Source organism: Dermochelys coriacea, chromosome 8 (genome assembly GCF_009764565.3).
Source record: "Dermochelys coriacea isolate rDerCor1 chromosome 8, rDerCor1.pri.v4, whole genome shotgun sequence".
Taxonomy (NCBI): domain Eukaryota; kingdom Metazoa; phylum Chordata; order Testudines; family Dermochelyidae; genus Dermochelys; species Dermochelys coriacea.
In genome coordinates, this window is record NC_050075.1 from 83,704,407 (window position 1) to 83,726,020 (window position 21,614).

The window sequence follows — 21,614 nt, forward strand, 5'->3', positions numbered from 1 at the left end:
CATCAACCTGTAGAACTCATTGCCATTGGATGTTGTGAAGGCCAGAAGTATAACTGGGTTCAAAAAAGAATTAGATATGTTCCTGGAGGATAGGTCCATCAGTGGCTATTAGCCAAGATGGTGAAGGGTGCAACCCTATGTTCTAGGTGTCCCTAAACCTCTGAGTGTTAGAACCTGGGACAAGATGACAGGAGATGGATCACTCAATAAATTCCCCTGTTCTGTTCACTCCCTCTGCAGCATATGACACCAGCCACTGTCAGAAGACAGGATACTGGGATAGATAGAGCATTGGCCATTCTGGGTCAGACCATTCTTATGTTCTCTTCCTCTTTCCCTTTCCCCATTTTTTCTGTCCTCTGAATTTTCAACAATGTTATGTTTCCTATTTTGTGAGTCTCACTTCAGACATCCACTTCCAGCCTTTTAAGAAAAGCTAATATTTAATGCATAATAGCAAGAACCCCTTTAACATATTCCAGCAAATATAATAACCTTACTTTCCTTAATCAAACTGTTCTTTTCAAAGGCTTCTCTGTTACCTTAAGATACAAGGTACATTCTTTTCCTAGAACTTATTATGCTCTTACCCATTTGCTGCTTACCAGTCAGAAATAAAGCATCAATACTTGTCTTTTGTCAGCATCACTTGTAAGTTACTACAGAACTTTGATTATTTTAAACTTGATACATACCTCAGTCTTCTGTACAATGTCATTCATGGTTTGTTGTTCTGTGATCTGGCACCTGACCCGTTTGATATGTGGGTTTCTATTTTTACCTGTAAGAAATTGCTACAGATTTATTACCAGCTTAGGAAGACTCACTCTTTAGTTGAAATTTCTACTACCTTTGTAGAAAAAAAGTTAGTTCACATTTAAGTTTAGTGCACCACAACTTAAATTTGGCCCTCCTGAGTGAAGATATATGAACATGTACTGAGCATGCAATGGTACTGAAATGCAGTGGCTACAATTCACTATTTGAACTTTATTTTTTATGGATTCACCTACATAAATTATCATAATATTTAGCTTGTATGTCATAGTTTATTTGTTTTAATAATTGTTAGGGCTGTCGATTAATCACCGTTAACTGACGCAATTAACTCAAAATTAATCGTGATTAATTGTAGTTTTAAATCACACTGTTGAACAACAGAACACCAACTGAAATTTATTAAATATTTGGGATGTTTTTCTACATTTTCATATATATTGTATTCGGTGTTGTAACTGAAATCAGTGTAAATTGTTTTTGATTATATTTGCTCTGTAAAAATTATAAACAAAAGAAACAGTATTTTTCAATTAACAAACTTGTCTGTCTTAGTGATTGGCTGAACAAGAAGTAGGACTAAGTAGACTTGTAGGTGCTGAAGTTTTACATTTTGTTTTTGAGTGCAGTTATGTAACAAAAAAAATTCTACATTTGTAAGTTGCACTTTCACGGCAAAGAGATTGCACTACAGTACTTGTATGAGGTGAATATAAAAATGCTATTTCTTTTGTTTTTTACCATGCAAATATTTGTAATAAAAAATAAATATAAAATGAGCACTGTTACACTTTGTATTCTGAGTTGTAACTGAACTCAATATATTTGAAAATGTAGAAAACATCGAAAATTATTTAAATAATGGTATTCAATTATTGTTTAATCAAGCGGTTAATTTAATTGCACAATTAATTGGTTTAATCGCTGACAGCCCTAATATATTGTATATATTACCATCACTAACGGGACAGAAAGATGATTCAATGGTAGGGCACTTGCCTGGGACTTGAGACACACAGGTTTAATTCCCTGCTCTGGCACAGATTTCCTGACTGTTTGACACTGGACAAAAAGAAAAGGAGTACTTGTGGCACCTTAGAGACTAACAAATTTATTTGAGCAAAAGCTTTCGTGAGCTACAGCTCACTTCATCGGATGCAAGATTTGTTAGTCTCTAAGGTGCCACAAGTACTCCTTTTCTTTTTGCGAATACAGACTAACACGGCTGCTACTCTGAAACCTGACACTGGACAAGTCACTTCAGCCTAGATCTTTCAAAGGTACCTAAGTGCCAAACTACTATTGCTTTCAATGGAAGTTGGGTGCTTAACTAACTTTGAGGACTTGGGCCTCAGTCTGTTTGCGTCCGAGTTCCCCATCTGTAAAAGGGAGACATTAGTACCTCCCTATCTCCCGGGACTGTTGTGAAGATAAAGACAGTGAGGTACTCAGATAGTACAGTGATGAGGATGGGACATAGTACCTTAGGAAGACAGAACACTGTACCAGGTAACTGAGTGTGAGCTAAGACCTCTAAACACACTTTAAAGACGACAGCATTTAATATCTTAAAACATGCTATATTCATATGTTACTCCATTCAAATTGTGAATTAGCTCAAGTGAACAAAATGAAAAATAAGGATAATACATTACAAAATGTGCTTAACCTCCTTATTCTGACAATTTAATTATCACTGGTAGCATACAGCTAAGTAGTGTATATTATGAAAATAATGAGGTTCCTGAAGTGAAACATGCAGGGGCCAGGACCAAAACTTGCCAGGTTAACATCTTCATCTGTAGAATTTGCTACCCCTGGAGAGCAGTACAGTCCTTGACTTAGACACTTCCAGAACTGATACCTGATCAGCTTTTCACACAATCTTTCCACAATGGGAAAGATGAAACAGTCTGAATGGTTATTTCTGGACTAGTCAGTAAGGCTTAGGCACACACAAAAATGAAAGGAGTACAGTGATATGTGGAAGGTGCCTAGCTTCTATGGCAGGTGCACTGAAAAAGTATGGATAGTATCTGGAGGAAAGGTGGTCTCCGTGTCCTTTCAATTACTGACTTCTCTTCAGATACTGCCAACCATGTCCCTGAAACCAACTCTAGTAATGGTTTCAGGGACATGAACAAGTACCCATTAAACTACCTTTATTCCACAGAGCACACTTTACATCTGTTTGGTAATGAAGAAAAGTACTTATCAATCTGGGCTGGATAAGTCAATGACCTAGATATAAAAGACTATCCTACCACCACACTAACAAATTGTAGCATTTTTATATAGTGTGCATATAACTGAGACCTGTAATTGCTGACCACAGCAACTGTACTTGTCAACATGAGAAAAAAAAACACACAAAGACAGATTTATTCCATTGTGGCTCTTCAGTGAGAGGGTTTTTTTTTTTCTTTGCAACAGACCATATATGAAGCTTTGGTATTGAAATGCAAACTGACATCTGTGCACTCTTTACTAGTATGAAAAGCCACACTAGTTAACGTAAGCAGAGATAAAAACCTCAGGAGCAAGCAAAACAATCTAATGCTAAAGATAGTGTAAGTGCAATGCCAGTAAAAGGCATGACCAAAAATGGCGGTATTCCCTAATCTAGAGGTCAAACCAAGTAGTTTATTCTACCACATGTAATCACAATTAGCTCATTCGTAAAGGCTAAAAGTCAATAAGCCTTGCTCAGTTTTATTCAAACCCGCATCAAGCATCTCAACTGGTGTTTTACCATTAAGTGCTCCTATCTATAATTGTGTTGTCACATTCTGTAAAACTACTCTGTGCGTGTGCCAACTGTGCTTTGTTCATGCTTGGCTATTTCTGAGGACTACCTCCCATACATATTCATTTTCTGTATCAGTGGCCTCATCTACAGAGTTTTCAAATAATACCACCTTTCCAGCAAAAACTTAAAGATATCTCTAGGAGTGTGTTAGCACAGTTTTAAAACTTTGTATATTCGACCAAATAGACTGTTGAGGTTATAACCAGAAGTAAGGAATTCACAAGAAAAAACTTTATTTCCTGAAGCAGCATTAGGTCTTATGGCTAGCACCTGTGAAAATCAAGTTTATTTGATTAAACCCGCATAATACATAATAACATTGCATGGTACAGTTTGATTTTTTTCATTACATGTTAGCTGTTTTCTTAGACCAGGTGAAATGCATCTTCTCTTGTTTTTCCAATGTAATGACTTATAAAATAAGGTCTCAGTCCTGCAATGAATTCCATGTGAGCACAGGGGTCTGCCTATGCTTAGCTCATTGCTGGATTGGCGTCGACGTCTCTCTTCATGAAACTGCTATAATTTGTTATATACCTTTTTTTAAAACGCTTATTCTATATTTTAGCTTTTTAACTTAAAATAAATTAATGGAAATAGTTTTATAAATGTAAATATTTCTCTGCACTATTTGTAAGCAACAAAACACTGCAATACTATTAAAAGGAAGCAGAATGACAACCTGACTAATCTATTTCACTGCCTGAAATGACTGAAAAGCAAGAAAAAATGGTTACTTACTTTCTTGTAACTGTTGTTCTTCGAGATGTGTTGTTCACATCCATTCTACATTAGGTGTGCACGCGCTGCGTGCACGAGCATCAGAAACTTTGTCCCTTAACGGCTCCCATGGGGCCAGCAGGCCCCCGAGTGCACCACTGCGCCCCGCATATATACCCCCATCGGCCTGACCCCCTCCAGTTCCTTCTTGCTAGTGACTCCGACAGAGGGGTAGGAGAGTGGGTGGTGGAATGGACGTGAACAACACATCTCGAAGAACAACAGTTACGAGAAAGTAAGTAACAGTTTTTTCTTCTTTGAGTGCTTGTTCACGTCCATTCCACATTAGGTGAATTACAAGCTTACCTCTGAAGGAGGGTAGGAGTCACGGAACAACTGCTTGGAGGACTGCTCTGCCAACTGCTGCGTCCTCTCTGGCCTGCTGGTTGACCACATAGTGAGTTGTGAAGGTGTGCACCAAGGACCAGGTGGCTGCTCTGCAGATCTCCTGGATCAGGACCTGTGCCAGGAACACCGTGGAGGTCGCCTGCGCCCTGGTCGAGTGGGCCGTGACCGATGGGGCCGGAACACTTGCGAGCTCATAGCACGCCTGGATGCATCTTGTAATACAAGAAGAAATCCGCTGCACCGACACTGGGAGGCCTTTTAACCTCTCAGCCACAGCCACAAACGGCTGCGTGGATTTGCGAAAGGGCTTGGTGTGCTCCAAATAGAACGCCAGCACTTGACGCACATCCAAGGTGTGCAAGCTGTGGTGACTCGGGTCCAAATGGGGTTTCGGGAAGAAGACCGGCAGACAAATGTCCTGGCCCAGATGGAATTGGGACACAACCTTAGGGAGGAACTTGGGGTGCAGACGGAGCTGCACCTTGTCCTTGTGAAATACTGTGTATGGTGGCTCAGAGGTGAGGGCCCTCAGTTCGGACACCCTTCTGGCTGAGGTAATGGCAACCAGAAATGCCACCTTCCAGGAAAGGTGGAGGAGAGAATAGGTAGCGAGGGGCTCAAAAGGGGGTCCCATGAGTTTAGAAAGGACCAGGTTAAGGTTCCATGGAGGGACTGGGGGGCAGGAGTATGGGAACACTCTCTCCAACCCTTTAAGGAACCGCCCCACCATTGGGTGGAAAAACACCGAGCCCCCCGAGAACCCCGGATGGAAGGTGGAGATGGCCGCCAGGTGCACTCTGAATGAGGACGGGGCTAACCCTTGCTGCTTGAGGTGCAGGAGGTACTCCAGGATGGCCTGCACCGGGGCCTGGCCCGGCTGCACCTGTCGGGGTTCACACCAACACAAGAACCTTTTCCACTTGGCCATATAGGCTGCCCTGGTAGAGGGATTTCTACTGCCAAGCAGAATCTGCTGCACAGGAAGGGAGCCCTGGCTCTCCAGGGCGTTTAGCCACAGAGGCTCCATGACATCAGGTGCAGTGACTGCAGGTCGGAGTGGAGAAGCCGCCCTGTGTAATGAGGTCCCGGTATAGGAGCAGGACTACTGGGGCGTCCACCGACAGCTCTAGGAGAGATGTGTACCAGTGTTGGCGGGCCTAGGCTCGGGCGATGAGGATCACCGCCGCCCTGTCCCTGCACACCTTGAGCAGGATCTTGTGCACCAAGGGGAGCGGGGGGAAGGCATACATCAAGCCCCCCTCTCTATAGGATCGCAAACATGTCCGCAAGTGAGCCCGGGCTGTGGCCCTGGAATGAGCAGAACCGCAGGCACTGGGCGTTGGCCCTGGTGGCAAACAGATCTACCCGGAGAAACCCCCACCTGCGGAAGAGTGAAAGCATGACGTCTGCCCTGAACGTCCACTCGTGCATGCGGTACGACCTGCTGAGGGAGTCCGCCAGCTTGTTCTGCACCCCCAGAAGATAGGACTCCTCGAGGTGAATCGCATGGGCTATGCAAAGGTCCCAGAGGAGGAGAGCCTCACGACAGAGTGGCGAGAAACAAGCCCCACCCTGGTTGTTTATATAAAACATGGCAGTAGCTTTGTCTGTCAACTGTCATGCCGTGACCATTCAGAGTGGCGTGAAAGGTCTGGCAGGCGAGATGAACTGCCCTGAGCGCATTCACGTTGATATGGAGCGACCGCTCTGCCTCGGACCACAAACCTACGTCATGAGGTCCCCCAGGTGAGCCCCCAGTCTGTGGTCTGACACGTCCGTCATCAGCGTCAGGCCCAGAAGTGGGGTGACAAAGAGGATGCCTTCGCAAACCACAGGCTGGGACTGCCACCACAGCAGGGAGTCCAGCACGTCCCTTGGGGCTGTCACTACCAAGTCCGGGGGTCCCTGCCTGGGCGGTACACCCGAGCGAGCCATGCCTGCAGAGTCCTGAGTCTCAGTCTGGCATGCCTAACCACGTGCACGCATGCTGCCATGTGGCCCAGCAGCCGCAGGCAGCATCTGGCCATTGTTGTTGGAAACTGGCGCAGGGAGGCCACTTCTTGTTGTATAGCCCAGAATCAGGATACCGGAAGGCTTGCCCGGGCCTGCATTGTGTCCAGGACCGCCCCTATGAATTCCACTCTTTGCGTGAGTATGAGTGTGGACTTGGGGATGTTGACCAGGAGCCCTAGCTCATGGAAGAATCTCAGGATCACCTCCACATGGCCCTGCACCTCTGCCTCGGATCGGCCCGCCAGGAGCCAGTCGTTGAGGTACGGGTACACCCGGATTCTCTGCCTCTGTAAGTAGGCCGCCACCACTGCCATGCACTTCGTGAACAACCTTGGGGCTGAGGCTAGACTGAATGGGAGAACTGCAAACTGATAATGTTCTCAGCTCACAGTGAAGCGTAGGAACTGCCAGTGTGCTGGGAAAATGGCGATATGAAAGTACGCGTCCTTCATGTCGAGGGCAGCGTACCAGTCCCCCGGATCCAAGGAAGGGATGATGGTGCCCAGAAAGACCATGCAGAACCAGGCCTTGACCAGGAATTTGTTGAGCTTGCGCAGGTCTAGGATTCGGTGAAGGCCCCCTTTGGCCTTGGGGATGAGGAAGTACCGGGAGTAGAACCCTTTTCCCCTTAGGCCATGAGGCACCGCCTCTACCGCCCCCGCCCATAGCAGCAAGCAGACTTCCTCCTCTAGGAGATGCTCGTGAGAGGGGTCCCTGAAGAGGGATGGGGAAGGGAGGTCCGAGGGGGGGAGAGGGAGGCAGGCGAACTGCGGCGAGTACCCATTCTGTACCGTGCGTAAGACCCAACGGTCCAACATAATGGTGGACCACGCACGGGAGAAATGGGATAGGCGGTTCAGGAAACAAAGGGACGGATCCGGTGACTGGTCTGGTACGCTGTCCTCGAGTGCACCTTCAAAAGCCTGGCTTAGTGCCCAGCTGGGGTTTGTGCTGGCCTTGGTTCTGGCCCGGCGCATTATTGTTATTATTGTTGTTGCGCCGTCGCCTGTTATCCCTGCCTCGCCTACGGTAAGGCTCATGCCTATGGCGAGGCTGGTACTGGCGTTGAGGGAGAGGCTGTGGCTTAAAGGACTTCCTCTGTGTCGCCGGGGTGTGTATACCCAGCAACTTGAGCGTAGCCCGCGAGTCCTTGAGGCTATGCAGCCTCACATCTGTCTGATCCGAGAAGAGCCCGGACCCTTTGACGGGGAGGTCCTGGAGCCTATTCTGGATCTTGGGGGGCAGGCCAGATTCCTGGAGCCACACCGAGCAGCTCGTGACCACCCCTGACGTGATTGTTCTAGCCGCTGCGTCTGCTGAATCCAAGGAGGCCTGGAGAGAGGTCTTGGCTACTGCCTTGCCCTTGTCCACCAGGGCCGTGAACTACTGTTGGGAACCTTGCGGGAGCTTGTCCTTAAACTTCCCCACCGCCGCCCAGGAGTTGAAATTGTGCCTGTTGAGGATGGCCTGCTGGTTAGCAATCCTCAACTGAAGGCCCCCAGATGAGTACACCTTTCTACCAAAGAGGTCCAGGTGTTTCGCCTCCTTGGCCTTAGGGGCCAGGGCCTGCTGTCCATGGAACTCCCTTTCGTTCAACGCTGAAACCACTAGGGAGCATGGACTCGAGTGGCAGAATAGGAACTCATAGCCCTTAGATGGGGCAAAGTATTTACACTCCACTCCTGCTGTTGGAGCGCTGGAGGCCGGGATCTGCCATATAGTCTTATAGTTAGACTGAATGATCTTAATGAGCAGGAGTGCTATTCTGGATGGCCCTTTGGGGCTCAAAATGTCCACCCTGGGGTCCTCCTGCTCAACCGTCTCTTTGGACTGCAACCCCAAATTTTGGGCAACTCTGCGCAGCAGTTCCTGGTGGGCTCTATGATCTATTGGCGGAGGGCCGGATACCTCTATACCCGCCACTACCTCATCAGGGGAAGACTAGGAGGTTAGCTGCTGCTCGACCCCCTGTGGTTGGTCCTTCTGCTCCTGCAGGGGCCCCCGGCTCAGGCCGGGGCAGGAGTCCATGGGACAGCACTGGGCTCGGTGCCGGACTGTCCGGTCTAAGCTGGGGGGATGCTGGAGGCTTGGATACTGTTGCCTCCGGCACTGTCTGGTGTCGGTGCGGGGACCAGGACCACTGCACCGAGTAACTTGCCCTGGATGGGGCCCCTTGGTGCTCCTGATAGGCCCATGGGGTCCAGAAGGGCCAATGACCTGGCAGCCCCCATTGAGGTTGCCAGCTCCCCTGAGGGTCCCTGCTGTCCGGGCCCCGGTGCAGGTAGCTATAGCGGCCGGAGCTGGACTGCAGCAATGCCAATTGCGAAGGCCATGGTGGTGCCAACGATCTGCGCTGGCGGGAGAATGAGTGGCTCCTGGCTGAGCGGGACCGGGAGCCGTAGCATAACCCCCGGGACTGGGACCAGGACCGGGACCGGGACCAGGACCGGGACCAGTGCTGGCGTTCCCTGGACCGGGACCATCTGCGGGAGACCTCTGGCGAGGGCCGTCTCAACTCCTCCCGGTGCCGGTCTCTGGGCAGTGCTGGAGAGCGGTGTGCCCTTCCTGGCGCTTTTTCACGTTGACCCACTGCTGGTGCCGCAACCTCCTTCTGGGCCAATGGCAGAGTCTGCAGAGTCGGAGCTCGACCGGGACCAACTCCGGGAGCGGTGCTGGGATGGTGTCTTCGAGCGGCACACCATTGCTGGCTTACCCCTTGACGGCACCCGAGGCATGGGTGCCGGAGGGTTCTCCCCATACGGGATGGGGCTTGCCACGACAGCTTGATGAGGTCCTTTGCGGCCTCAAAGGTGCCAGGCATAGAGGGCTGATCCGTTATGCCCTCGAGCCCATTGTCCGCATGAGCTCACTTAAGTCTGGGCTCAGTGGGGCTTGTGCCGCTGGGACCGCCTGTGTCAGCGCCGGTACCGCGGCCTTCCTGCTCTTGTCGGTGCCTTGGGAGGCGCCAGCCTCCTGTGCGGGGAACAACTGCGCCTTCCTTTAGGCTGCGCCAGGGGCCGCACCGGGGAGGACAATCGGTGCCGGGGCCTAGCCTGGCGCTCCGGGGCCGACAGTTTACGTTACGCACTGAAGAAGCCTGAGCCGGTGTCGGGCGCTCCGGGCCCGGCGGCTGCCATGTGGCCTCCATCAACAGTTGCTTTAGGTGAAAGTCTCTTTCTTTCCTTATCCTTGGCTTGAACACCTTGCAAACCCTACACCTTTCAGTTTGATGTCCATCCCCAAGGCAACCTGGACATGAGTCATGGGGGTCACTAACTGGCATAGGTCTGTGGCACATGGCGCAAGCCTTGAAGCCGTGGGCCTGCGGCCTGCCCCGCACAGCCCAGGTCCGGTGCTGGAGGCCTCCAAGCCCCTAATCACTTAAGTGTTCACAATCTATATGTAAACGAACTGATAACAGCTACTCTAAAGGCTAGGGGATTGCTCTTCTACGACAGAGAGGTTGTTCCAGCGCCGCCATGGATGGCAAGAAGGAACTGGAGGGGGTCGGGCCTGCGGGGGTATATATGCGGGGGGCAGTGGTGCCACTCGGGGGGCTCACCAGGAGCCGCTAAGGGAAAAAGTTTTAAATGCTCATGCACACAGCGTGCACAAACCTAATGCCTCTGTGGAATGGACGTGAACAAGCACTCGAAGAAGAAGCAGAACAATTCCTACAATAATCTAGACTTAAATGTTTAATTTTTTTTAATAATGAAGAAGGTGTTAGGAACACAGGCACTTGAATCTTTAATATGCAATTCTGATATGCTAACGGATGGTCTTTAGACCACAGTAGTTACAACAGCAAGAAATAACACAGTGTGTGAGTAATTAGGCACCTGATTCTGCTGTGGTTTATAAAAAACCAAAAACTTTCCACCAACTTCAGTTCATTAGGAGTTTTGGGTACATATCCTCTGATAGGATCAGGACTTCTAACAAACCCAAATGTTACCAATCTCAAAACAAGTATTTTTTTTATCAGCCTTCCAAAATGAAAGTGGATACATTAATAATACCAAATACCCTACTCATGAACTGATAAAAAGCAGGCGCGTGAGTTTGTTAGAGTTATTTGAACTGTTGAATAAAAACACAAAAAGTACTCAAATCAGCTGTAGTTTCCGTTTGGCCTGTCTGCAAATTGGTGATAGCATGTTTAATTCTGTTGTGTCTAGAAATGCTCTAGATGCTTCTTGCAAGCATTTTTGTGGTATCTGGATTCCTGCAAACTTTAGCAGGTGTCAGTTTACCCTTTGAGCATTTTTTTAAGGTATATCTCATGCTATTTTCTTAGTGTCCTCAAGTGGCAACCCTGTTGTGATAAGCATGGCTTGTTCTATTTGGTTAAAGCCATTTTTTCCAGGTGGATCTTGATAGCCAAGATCCACCTGGGAAAGTCAGGAAAAGAAACATCACACTCCTGCCCCCCAATCCTTGTTTCTGATTTTGGCAGCCTCAAAACTAGCAGATTCATGTCTTATGTTTAAAATATAAATAAATATAGCTAAATCAGTTTTACTGCATGCGTTTAACAGAAACTTAAAACAATCATTTTTAACATTCACAAATTGGCACACCTATTCAACTTTTGTTCTCCTTTGCCCTACAAAATCTTTGGAAATCAGATGGACCTTTCAGCATACCCTGAAAGCCACCAAATCTTGGCTCTGGAAGAAGAGGGTTCCAAAGATGACCTTGTACAGGGCACTACTTCTCTGTCAGCTGACATACTCCCCACCACCTTAATACATGGGACTGGTTATATACTCTATATGTGACTTCCCCTTAAGATAATCTGGAAATTGTAGCTAGTACAGAATGCAATTGCTTACTATGTAGATTTCAGCATAGGTAGTACATTACATTTATGTACCACTATCAGCACCATTTAAGGACTTTGAATTTTTAAAAATGCTTTTAAATTTGGGCATTGCATATGTTCAAGAACATTTTGTAGGGAAGGTACATGGAGATATAAATATATATAAAATATGGAGATAGAAAGCAGTACATTTATTGCATGCTAACTACATTTCAGCCCACCGTTGCACTCCTAATAACATCCTATATATCTTGAACAGAAACAGTGACGGAACTGAATACTGTTTAATGCCTGAGAGAGCATTTTTCTGATACCACCCTCTAAGATCTTTCAGAAAGAAAGGAACAGAGCTACATCCTCACCATTTTCAAGTGGGGCAGATCAAAGCGCACTACGGAACTTTTCATGCACAGCAACAGACTCCATTCACACACTCCATGTGCGACAGTCTAATCTGAGGTAGATTTACAGCCCAATTTGCTGCATGCTGTTTATATAATCAAGCCCTTTATATGTCTTTGCTTGGACCTACACATAAGTTATCTACTCCTCATGAGCAAAACTATTAGATGAAGGATCCTTCAGAATGGCCTTATCACTAGGAAAGAATCAATCAGTATGGTCTCTGGAATATGCTGCTTCTAAATAAGAGGGCATTTTCTTATTAGTGCTTTCACTAATTCCCTTGGTTGGGGGAACTATTACTGCTTCTAAAAGTCTCACAGTTATATATCCCAGTTTTGGAAGAAAGCGTGTCCCAGTGAAAGCAAGTGCTTGTAACAGAAGCGAGGCTTACTCTCTGGGGAGGCAGAGGCCAACTGTATATAGGTCTTGTGTATTTTTACCCCATCAATGGGTGCTGTGTCTTCATTGTATACTTGGTCATGCATAACAATCATATCTCAGCTTTTCAGGGAAAGTTTGCTTCCTTGATATCACAATACTGTTCCAACTTTTCTGTACATATTTTTGGTTACTGGAGCCCTCCCATACAGTTTCCCTTCTGTAGTACTCCCATAGTTGGAATGACAAACCTGGATATGATGCAGAAATAAATTTGTTACCTGATTATTTTGCTTCTTGGACTAGTCAGTCTTGTCATCTCATTGCCTCTCTAACTGATATACATCTAAAGTAAAATTTCAGTTCAGCTGGGTGAAGGTGTATCTCAGGAAATATTAGTCTAATGTTTTAATACTGTGAATCAAAGTTCTTAGACTATGTTTAGTCTGTATAAACAGTCTTGCTAGGGGTTTTCCCAGGAGGGGAAGCCAAACCTCCATCCTGTGATTGACAGGTCTGATCTGGCCCCCAGAGCTGCAGAGCAGAGGAAAACCTATTTTTAGAACGGCTTGTCTGCATATAATGGAGAAGATTATTACTCAATAGGCTAAAATGAAATCTTAACTATGGTGCTTGATGAATATCACAAAAACGGTAACAGATGTAAAACTAGGAAACAGGTTAGGCAATGTTATTGGTTCAGCTGCCATGCAAAAATATCTGAATCTGCACAGGATTGTTTAAAAAAAAAACCCCACAATTTACTTATCTTACTGGTTCAAAGATGGGGGGGAAGGGGACAGGAAATGACCAACTATATGATATGTCTTTACCTGCTATAATTGTGTCACCTCTCTCTCTCTCTCTCTCACACCCACACCCACAAATCACTGCTATTCAGACAAAATTAAAATACCGAAAGATGTTACAAGACAGCAAAAATTTGATTCTTCCTTATCAACTCTTAAACCGAAAAGTCTGTTTAAACTTAATGTATCCCCACTTATGTAAGAGTTACAACATCCTTTAATTGAACAAAAGCTGTTGCATAGCCTTCATGAAATAAAGTTATTCTAGATTTTGTTTTAAAATATGTTGTCTATCATTAGCGGAAGACCTCAGGCAGATAAAAACCGTCCTTATTTCCTATTTTGAAGCAATTTACTTATATTAGTTTGAAACTGTGAAAACTTATGTTTAGCAATAGACTAATAAATATTCTCATATAGATGATACAGACGGAGAAGATACTTGGGGAGATAGTCCACCGCTACTCTACCCCTAAATAAATTGCTACTTTTTGCAGATACAGGAATAGAAAGCTAGGTTGAAAAAAATATATCTAGTTCCTCAATAACTCCTCTTTCTGACAGGCTCACTTACTGTCTTGCTGGCAACTGTATAAACAAGTATTTTCATTAGTCTTATGTTTACCATCTGTCTCCTTTTAATGACCTACCCACAGAAAAGATTGTTTTATAAGTAGGAAACGATCTTTTGAAACTTGGAAATTTATTACTTATGGTCAAGGCTCTTAGGGACAGGAAAGCACAGCTGTCCTTGTTAACATATTTAATAAAAACTGAGTTTAATAAAGCTGGGAAGAGGACACAGGAAAGGAGCATTCCCCCTGCTTATTGTTCATCACGTGAGCCTTGCTTAAACCATGAATATAACTTTCTAAAACTACATCTTTTAAAATATAGCTGGATAAGGCCTAGTTTGAAACAAGATACCTCAACTGGTGTAATCTTCTATTGCTCCATTGACTTAAATGGAGCTGTCACTTTATACCAGTTTAAGATCTTCCCCCTAGAATCTTATTCTGCATTAATTCACTACAAAACCAACTCCTATTTTTGCATATATTACACAAGAGAAACTATTTCCCCCCAAAATTACATGAAATTGATGTGCGTGTCTAGAATATCAACCAGCAACTAAACCGAGGCTCCCACTGAACAGAGATCATATTCATTCTCCTTTTCCCAAACTTTAAAAATCCAGTTTTATAAAGTGAAGTTGCTCAGTTTACAGCTCAAAGTTAGATGCATGACTCTATGTTACAGCTAAAATATCATAGCGGAATAATCTTAGCAGACATTATTATGGTAAACCAGATTATTGTAAATGCTTTGCTTATAGTGTAATAAGCACCATTACCATAGCATCTCAGCGCTATGTCCAAACTGAAGATAAACTTTTCTGTATGATAGAGAGTGGCTTTCTTGTTCCCATCAGGTTTAAGAGAGTGGGGAACAAACTTCAGGGCTATGTTCCAGGAAAAATGTCTGGGGGAGGGGGAGGATCTGCTCTGTTACTGGGAGAAGGCCTACTTTGGGTAACCTTACACTGGGCCTAAGGCCTGGGCTACACTGGAAGGGGGCGGGGGTTCGAACTAAGATATGCAACTTCAGCTTTGCTATTCGTGGAGTACAGGCATCAATTAAGGGATTGATTTATCACGTCTAGACGAGACACGATAAATCGATCCCCAGTAGACTTACCCTATATAGCAAGACTTTGACTCATCCTAATTTCTGGTGGTAGCAAATATCCTTGAGAGAGAAAGCAATGTGCTCAGCCCTAAACTACAAGATCCCACATTATTACAGATGCTGCAGCAGAATAGAGAAGAAGATATGATGGAGGAAGTTTGACGAAGGCTAATAGAATGTTTTAAAGATAAACACTAGGACCATGAAACGCAGAATTATATAAGGCAAGGATCCAGGGTAGAGTGTGGAGTACTGTTGTGATTTGCTTTCAGTAGTTTGCCCTTCCTGGAAAGTAGGACACTGCTTGTTGAACTTGATACAGTTTCCATGTAGACTCCAAGATCATGTCCAGATAGAACACACCGCACTAATCCAGGGTAGAGGTGATAAATAGATAGATCTCTGTAGTTATGCCTGCATTTGAAAAGAGAGGATGAAGTCTCCTGGCTCAGTGAAGATAAAAGGCATTTCTGGCTGCTGCTTCTGTTGGATAGTCCAGGAGTAGAGTTGATGCCAATAGGACTGAGAGACTGCGTGATACACCTTGAGGTCACAGCTCCTATTACTTCCTTGAAATGCTTTCTTCTGCTTCTCACCATCACTTCAGTCTTCCTAGACTGAGTCTGACCCATCTTTTTTTCCCCATCTAGGTTCCAATTTACTTCAGACACTGGAACAGCTAGGAAATGGCATTCTCTCCTGTTCAGCAAGAGATCCTTTGAGATGAGTTTAAGCACAGTAGGCTATAGTGGCTTCTTCCATTGAGGAAAATATTCCCTCACAGGAAGTGTTCAAAGAACAGCTATCTGAGAAAATATTTCATAGGAGACCATCTTAAACTTTATGGGCCCAATACATATTTTCATCTACTTGTATATTTCCAGGATATAAATGATAATTACTCATTGTCGAATCTTCAAAATACTTCTACCTTTTATCAACTGTATTTCTTACAAATATATATTTCTTCAATTAGCAAAAGAGATCTCCCTTATCATTAAAAGAAATGTCAGAACAAACTACATCTGCAAAATACATTCTCAAACATAAAATTCAATTACAACTAAAATATCACATTTTGATAATGATCGTTTGAGAAAGCAATGTAAAATGTACTCATAAAATACACGTTCAGATTACTTTTAATAAAGTCAAGCAGACAAAACTATAATTACATTTATTTTATCTGAAAATGTATCTAACATCAGAGATTGCACCATTTGGAAGCAATTTATAGAGACATTTTGGATGAGAACAGAACGGAAGGGAAGGAGGAATTTATTTTGTCACACATATTGAACTCAAACTACTGAGAGACAGACATAAGAAATGGCTTGCACATTCACATCTCTACTAAAGACAGAGAAAGTGTTTTTAAACAACTCAATCAAAATAACAATGTTAGCAAAAAGGTTAGCTGCTCAAATTACTGACTCCATTCATATTTCTTTCCTGGGCTTCTTTTGTAAAGACAAACATCATAAACTGAACATTTTGAAGTACTATTGAATTAATACTAATACAGCTCATTACAGCATTTGATATCTGTAATAATTTTACATTAAAATTTGCTATAAATGCCCCATCCCGTCACACTGGTCTAGATCACAGATTTATTAAACAGGCATATTGTATTTAACAAAACACATTAAAATGCCAGAGACTTGTCAGTTTTTGCTACAGGCCAATAAGTTACACTATCTGCTGTCCTGAACTGGGCCACAGTTTAAGGAGTAAAGACCATTTTGGTCTGTCTGTCTCATTCATCACTGTCTCCAGGTAGGCCCTCTTGATTCTTCACTGGCCAACTATTTCCCCACATCCATTATTTATTGTTTTTTTTTTAAATTAGTTAAGTAAAATAGATAGTAATTGTTTCTGTGTATAAAGCATAGAGAAGGGGACATGTGGCTAAAACAGTGCTTTATTGGAGCATGTTAGCAAAGCATTTTTTTGCTATGACTGAAGTAATGTCATCCAAAGGTGCCTTTTATTAAATTTAGTGAAAGTGAAGCAAGCAGCTGTGACCACAATTATAAAAATAAGCAAATGAGTGTCGTGCTGGTTTGCTGAGTTAGATTTAGGGATATAGGCTGATGACAGCCCTTCCACCCCCTCACCCAGGGACTCCCTCACCACTAACCCTGGCACTATTTTTAGCTCTGCATCTTATTTCCAGTGGACATCGCCTTAGTCTCCGATCAGTTGGCTGCCGTGTTAAGAGGTTTCCTTTTCACTATAGCCTGACATCTGGGGCACCCAAACCCCAGGTTGAATAACCCAAGTCATTCACCAGGAATGGGTTAAATTCCTGAAAGGGCAGGGTCCCCACGCAGGGCTGTGGGTGAGGAAACATGGCCCGGTGGACAAGGCTTGCTTCACTTCTCCCCCCTCAGACCAGGCGCGGCTCCCTTGTGGGGTAACACAGTCCGCTCACGCTGCCTGCTCAGGCCAGTCCGGTGCTAGCTCAGCGTCCCCCAACGCTGCGCCGGTGTGTCCGACACTGTAGCCGGGCAGCGGAAACGGCTTCCAAGCCTGAGAGGGGCAACTTGGGGGGCTGCCCCAGCGAGATGGCACAAATCCCCGGTGCCCCCCCCCCCCCCGCATCGCAACGAAAACAGGCACCTCCTTTGCTCACTTCCCGGCCACTGCGGCGGCAAGGAGCTAGTCTCCCGCCCGCGGGCTGTGTGAGACTCGGGTCGCTGCGTTCAGGGTGCGGGCGCCGGGGGCGGCCTGCGGTAGCCGGAGTCAGGCTGGACGACGGCGGGTGCCGCCTTCCGGCCCTAACATCGATGACGCCCTGCCGGGGACCGGGAACGGCGGCGCCAGGGGGAGCCCCGGGAGAGGGGGAAGAGGAGCCCCAGCGCAGCCAGGCTGCGGGGAGCAGCCCAGGGGAGGCGGGCAGGGGACTGGGAGAAGCGGAGCCGGGCTCCGCGGCGGGGCGGAGAGGAGAAGGGGGAGCCGCGTGGCGGGGCAGAGGAGCCGGGCACAGGGAGGAGAGGGAGAGGGAGAGGGCGAGGGCTCGGCGCGGCCCGGGCAGGGATTGCGGTGCCCGGGCGGCGCGGAGCGGGAGCCGCGCCCACCCCACGGAAGTTTTCCGGAGGAGTTTGACGCCCCGCGGAGCGTCTTACCTGGGGGTCCTGCCCGCGGCTCCGGCTCACGCTAATCCCCGCGGGCGGGCTGGGGAGCGGCTCTGGCTGCGGCTGAGCGCCCCTTGGCTGCCGCCGGCTCTGCAAGTTTCCATAAAAGTCCTGGTGCGCAGCCCTCGCCCGCATTCCAGGCGCGCCCCGGCCCGGCGGCAGCTGTCCCGACGCAGGCAGGCCGGCCGGGCCCGCCGCGGCCCCCTCCCCTTCGGCAGCGGCCGACTCAGCGCGCCTGGGGCAGAGCCAAGCCCCCGGCCGCGGCGGCTGGGTTATTTTGAGCTGGAAGCACCACAGGCTAGAAATAACCTGGGGCTCGCGGGAGCAAAGCGTTCCCGGGGCCGGGCCCCGCTGGGGTTACTTGACAGGAGGGGAAGGGGAGCCTGGCAGGTGAGACAGGCAGGGCACCAGGGCAGCGGATCGGACCTTGCCGTGGCCGAGTGGCGCCTGCCATGCTGGGCAGAGGGGAGGCCGTGGCAGGGACATACCCGCTGCGCCTGGGCTATTTGTAAGACGCCTAGCACCTAGTTTCAGCGTGGTGGCCACGTTCCTCTGGATCAGCAAAAACAACCAGGAGGCCCTGTGGCACCTTAGAGACTAACACATTTATTTGGACCTAAGCTTTCGTGGGCTAGAACCCATTTAAGCAGATGCATGGAGTAGAAGATACAGGAGCAGGTATAAATACATGAAAAGATGGGGGTTGCCTTACCAAGTGTCTTCTAAGCAGTCAGAAAATACTCACGCCTCGCCAGCCTTTCAAGGGGCCTCTTCCCACACAAAGTTCTGCACCACAGCACGTGCAGATAATGCCGTGGCTCGTGCTTTGTGAGCAACTGTGCTCTGGGCTTCAGGCCCTAAAGCCCTGGGGCATTTTATAGCATCAAGCCCATGAAAGCAGCCAGCTACTAATAGTATGTGACAGTTCACAGTGGTGGAGTGGGGAAGAGTCTAGACAGTACCACCTCTATGGAACGAAGTTAGCTACCTAATGAAGAGTGTATAAATTATTCTGAAACAGCCCTTTAGGGAACAGATGGTGCCTATCTTCCTTCCCCTGGAAATTAAGAACTTTCCTGTGCTTGATGCACAAATATAACTTTAAAACTTGAATTTTAAATAGACTCCCCTCCCCCCCCCCACTTTAAACCCACCTATAGATTTCATCCTTTCTTGGATTATAATAGGTTTCAGAGTAGCAGCCGTGTTAGTCTGTATTCGCAAAAAGAAAAGGAGTACTTGTGGCACCTTAGAGACTAACAAATTTATTAGAGCATAAGCTTTCGTGAGCTACAGCTCACTGCATCCGATGAAGTGAGCTGTAGCTCACAAAAGCTTATGCTCTAATAAATTTGTTAGTCTCTAAGGTGCCACAAGTACTCCTTTTCTTTTTGGATTATAATGGCTCTTAGGCAAGAGGGACTGTCGCCTAGTTATTTGTTGTACTGTGCTTAGCAGAGTGGCTTAGGCTCGGTTGCATACACCTTAGAATAATAAATGATATTGCAGCTGGCAGTTTGAACATCGGACTGGAAACAAGGCATAGTTTTTTTTAAACACAAAGTAATTAACTATTGGAACAACTTAGCTAGGGTTGTGGTAGATTCTCCATCACTGACAATTTTAAATGAAGATCAGATGTTTTTCTGGAAGATCCGGTCTAGGAATTATTATGGGGAAGTTCTATAGCTTGTGCTATGTAAGAGGTCAGACTAAATGATCACAATGGTCCCTTCTGGCCTTGTATTCTATGGAGATTAAAAAAAAAAAGAGCAAGGACACAAGAATTCCTCATCCTTTCCTCACTCCAGTAGATGAACCAATATCTTTGGGTTAAAACGAAGATGGGATGATTTAATTTAAGACTTCTTTTTAGATAGCGATGAGCAATTTGAAAGACAGGGTTAAAATAAAATGTCTTGTGACTTTGTGTTACAGTGTACTACTGTGTGTGGCTACAGTATAGGAAAGTACTATCTATTTAGGTTGTTAAAATAACGCTTTTTGCCCTCCAAAGATATTTATAATGTACTCATCACTATGGAAACTGAAAACTTTAAAAATATTAGTGCATGTGAATGATAGATATTCACATATGATAGGTATTATCTTTGCTCCTCCTTTCTAACAATAAGTATGATGGGTGTCAAACTAATTTAGAGGAGATCACTGGATTCCATATCAAGTTATGGTCCAGGTTATAAATTCATAACTTCATACACTACTCAATCTAGATATTGCTGCAGGGGAGGTTTGTATAAGGGAAAAATATAGTTTATGTAGTAACTACACTTTTATTTATAACATTCATGTGCTGTCATTATTCAGTGAGAAAACCCACTCTCCTTTAGGCCTTCTGTTTCTGTTCTCTTTCTTTGCATGCATTCTCTGTTCTATCCTTTGGCTTTCTTTCCCTGCAGCAACTTGCAATTCTCATCCCTTGAAGGCTTCACTTCCATCCCCTTTCCCATTACCTGTTGGAGTTGATACACCAATAAAATTAAAAGAGGACAGGAACATTCACACCTCATAGTCAGTTTCAGACTCTGACAGACATTGTGATATTGGCTTACACTCTGTAGTAGTGCACTGTGACCTCAGAGGTGCCATCTCATTTTTGATTGAAGTGGCCTTGTCTCTAACGCTCCCCTACTGGGCTCTTCCTTTGACCTGCAGTGGCCTATCCCAGCCTGCTTCATCCCCCAAATCCCCTCTGGATGTTCAGTGGTTTGGTTCTCCAGCCATGTCACATAAAAGTCTAAACCTCTACCAGGCAACCACAAACAACTCCAAATAAAAATCAAAAGAAGTCTTCAAACTAATATCCTTCTACCCCTTTAAAGCTTCATTGTAGTTCCCTTATTGACTTTACCTCAAGGCAGGAACCTAACCTGCTCCTATAAATGTTCTTCCTCCATTGTTTCCTAGCTATTAAACCCTATCGCAGGACTTCTCCCTGCAGAGGAGACAGGTGTCTCTGGCAGATATTCTCCAACTGAGCTTCCTTTTGCCTCCTGGCCAAAAGAGGCAGAGCTATTAATTAGCCCCCAGATGCAAAACATACTAATTGGGGTTTTTTCTCTTGCCTTTCAACTAGTGGGGATTAAGATCCATCAGACACTCCAAGGTCTATGAGCAGGGTCTGTATGGGTCTGTCATGCCACTTACATTCATGACATGGTCTAAATCCTACCTCCAGGCTATATGTTTGACATTCTAGGTCTAGATCTTTTCTTCACCTAGGTTCTGGTTGATAGAAGAAAGGAGTAATATACTTTTAAACTACAGGACTAAACGACACCAATTTTCTGTTAGACTTTTGCTAGATCATCATCTTACCAAAAATCATGCTTGGGGATTGTTTAATGTGTAGAATTAAATGAAAAAGGGCCATACTATCCGTTTAAATTAGTGCACCTAAATTAAACATGTTCCAATAGTTTCTGCCCTCCCGCTTTTTCTTTTAAATATTTAAATTAAAAAGAGTTTGAGAAGAAAACCCCAATACCTACAAGTTTCATTGGTGCCAAAGGTGGCTGCAAATAAAATATTGGTATCTCAAAGTACACACACACACACACACACACACACGTTATAGGAAAACCTAATTAAAATTTAGACATGTAAGGAAGTACTGG

At 45.7% G+C, this 21,614-nt stretch overlaps 1 protein-coding gene across 11 annotated transcripts in view; it reads right to left on the reverse strand.

Annotated features, from left to right (window-relative positions):
• Window positions 1-18,859, reverse strand: part of NEXN (nexilin F-actin binding protein) — a 48,408-nt gene extending 29,549 nt beyond the window's left edge. For 5 of the 11 annotated variants that reach the window (XM_043491121.1, XM_043491124.1, XM_043491120.1 and 2 more), the window contains exons 1-2: window positions 18,722-18,859; window positions 696-781 (exon numbers count right to left, since the gene is read on the reverse strand). In XM_043491121.1, the coding sequence (XP_043347056.1) occupies window positions 696-722 (27 nt within the window). In that variant the 5' untranslated portion in view covers window positions 723-781; window positions 18,722-18,859. Of the gene's footprint in view, window positions 1-695; window positions 782-17,967; window positions 18,182-18,721 lie in introns of those variants that run through there. The other 6 variants (XM_043491125.1, XM_038411931.2, XM_043491122.1 and 3 more) reach the window with 3 other exon arrangements.
• Window positions 18,860-21,614: the final 2,755 nt, after the last annotated feature.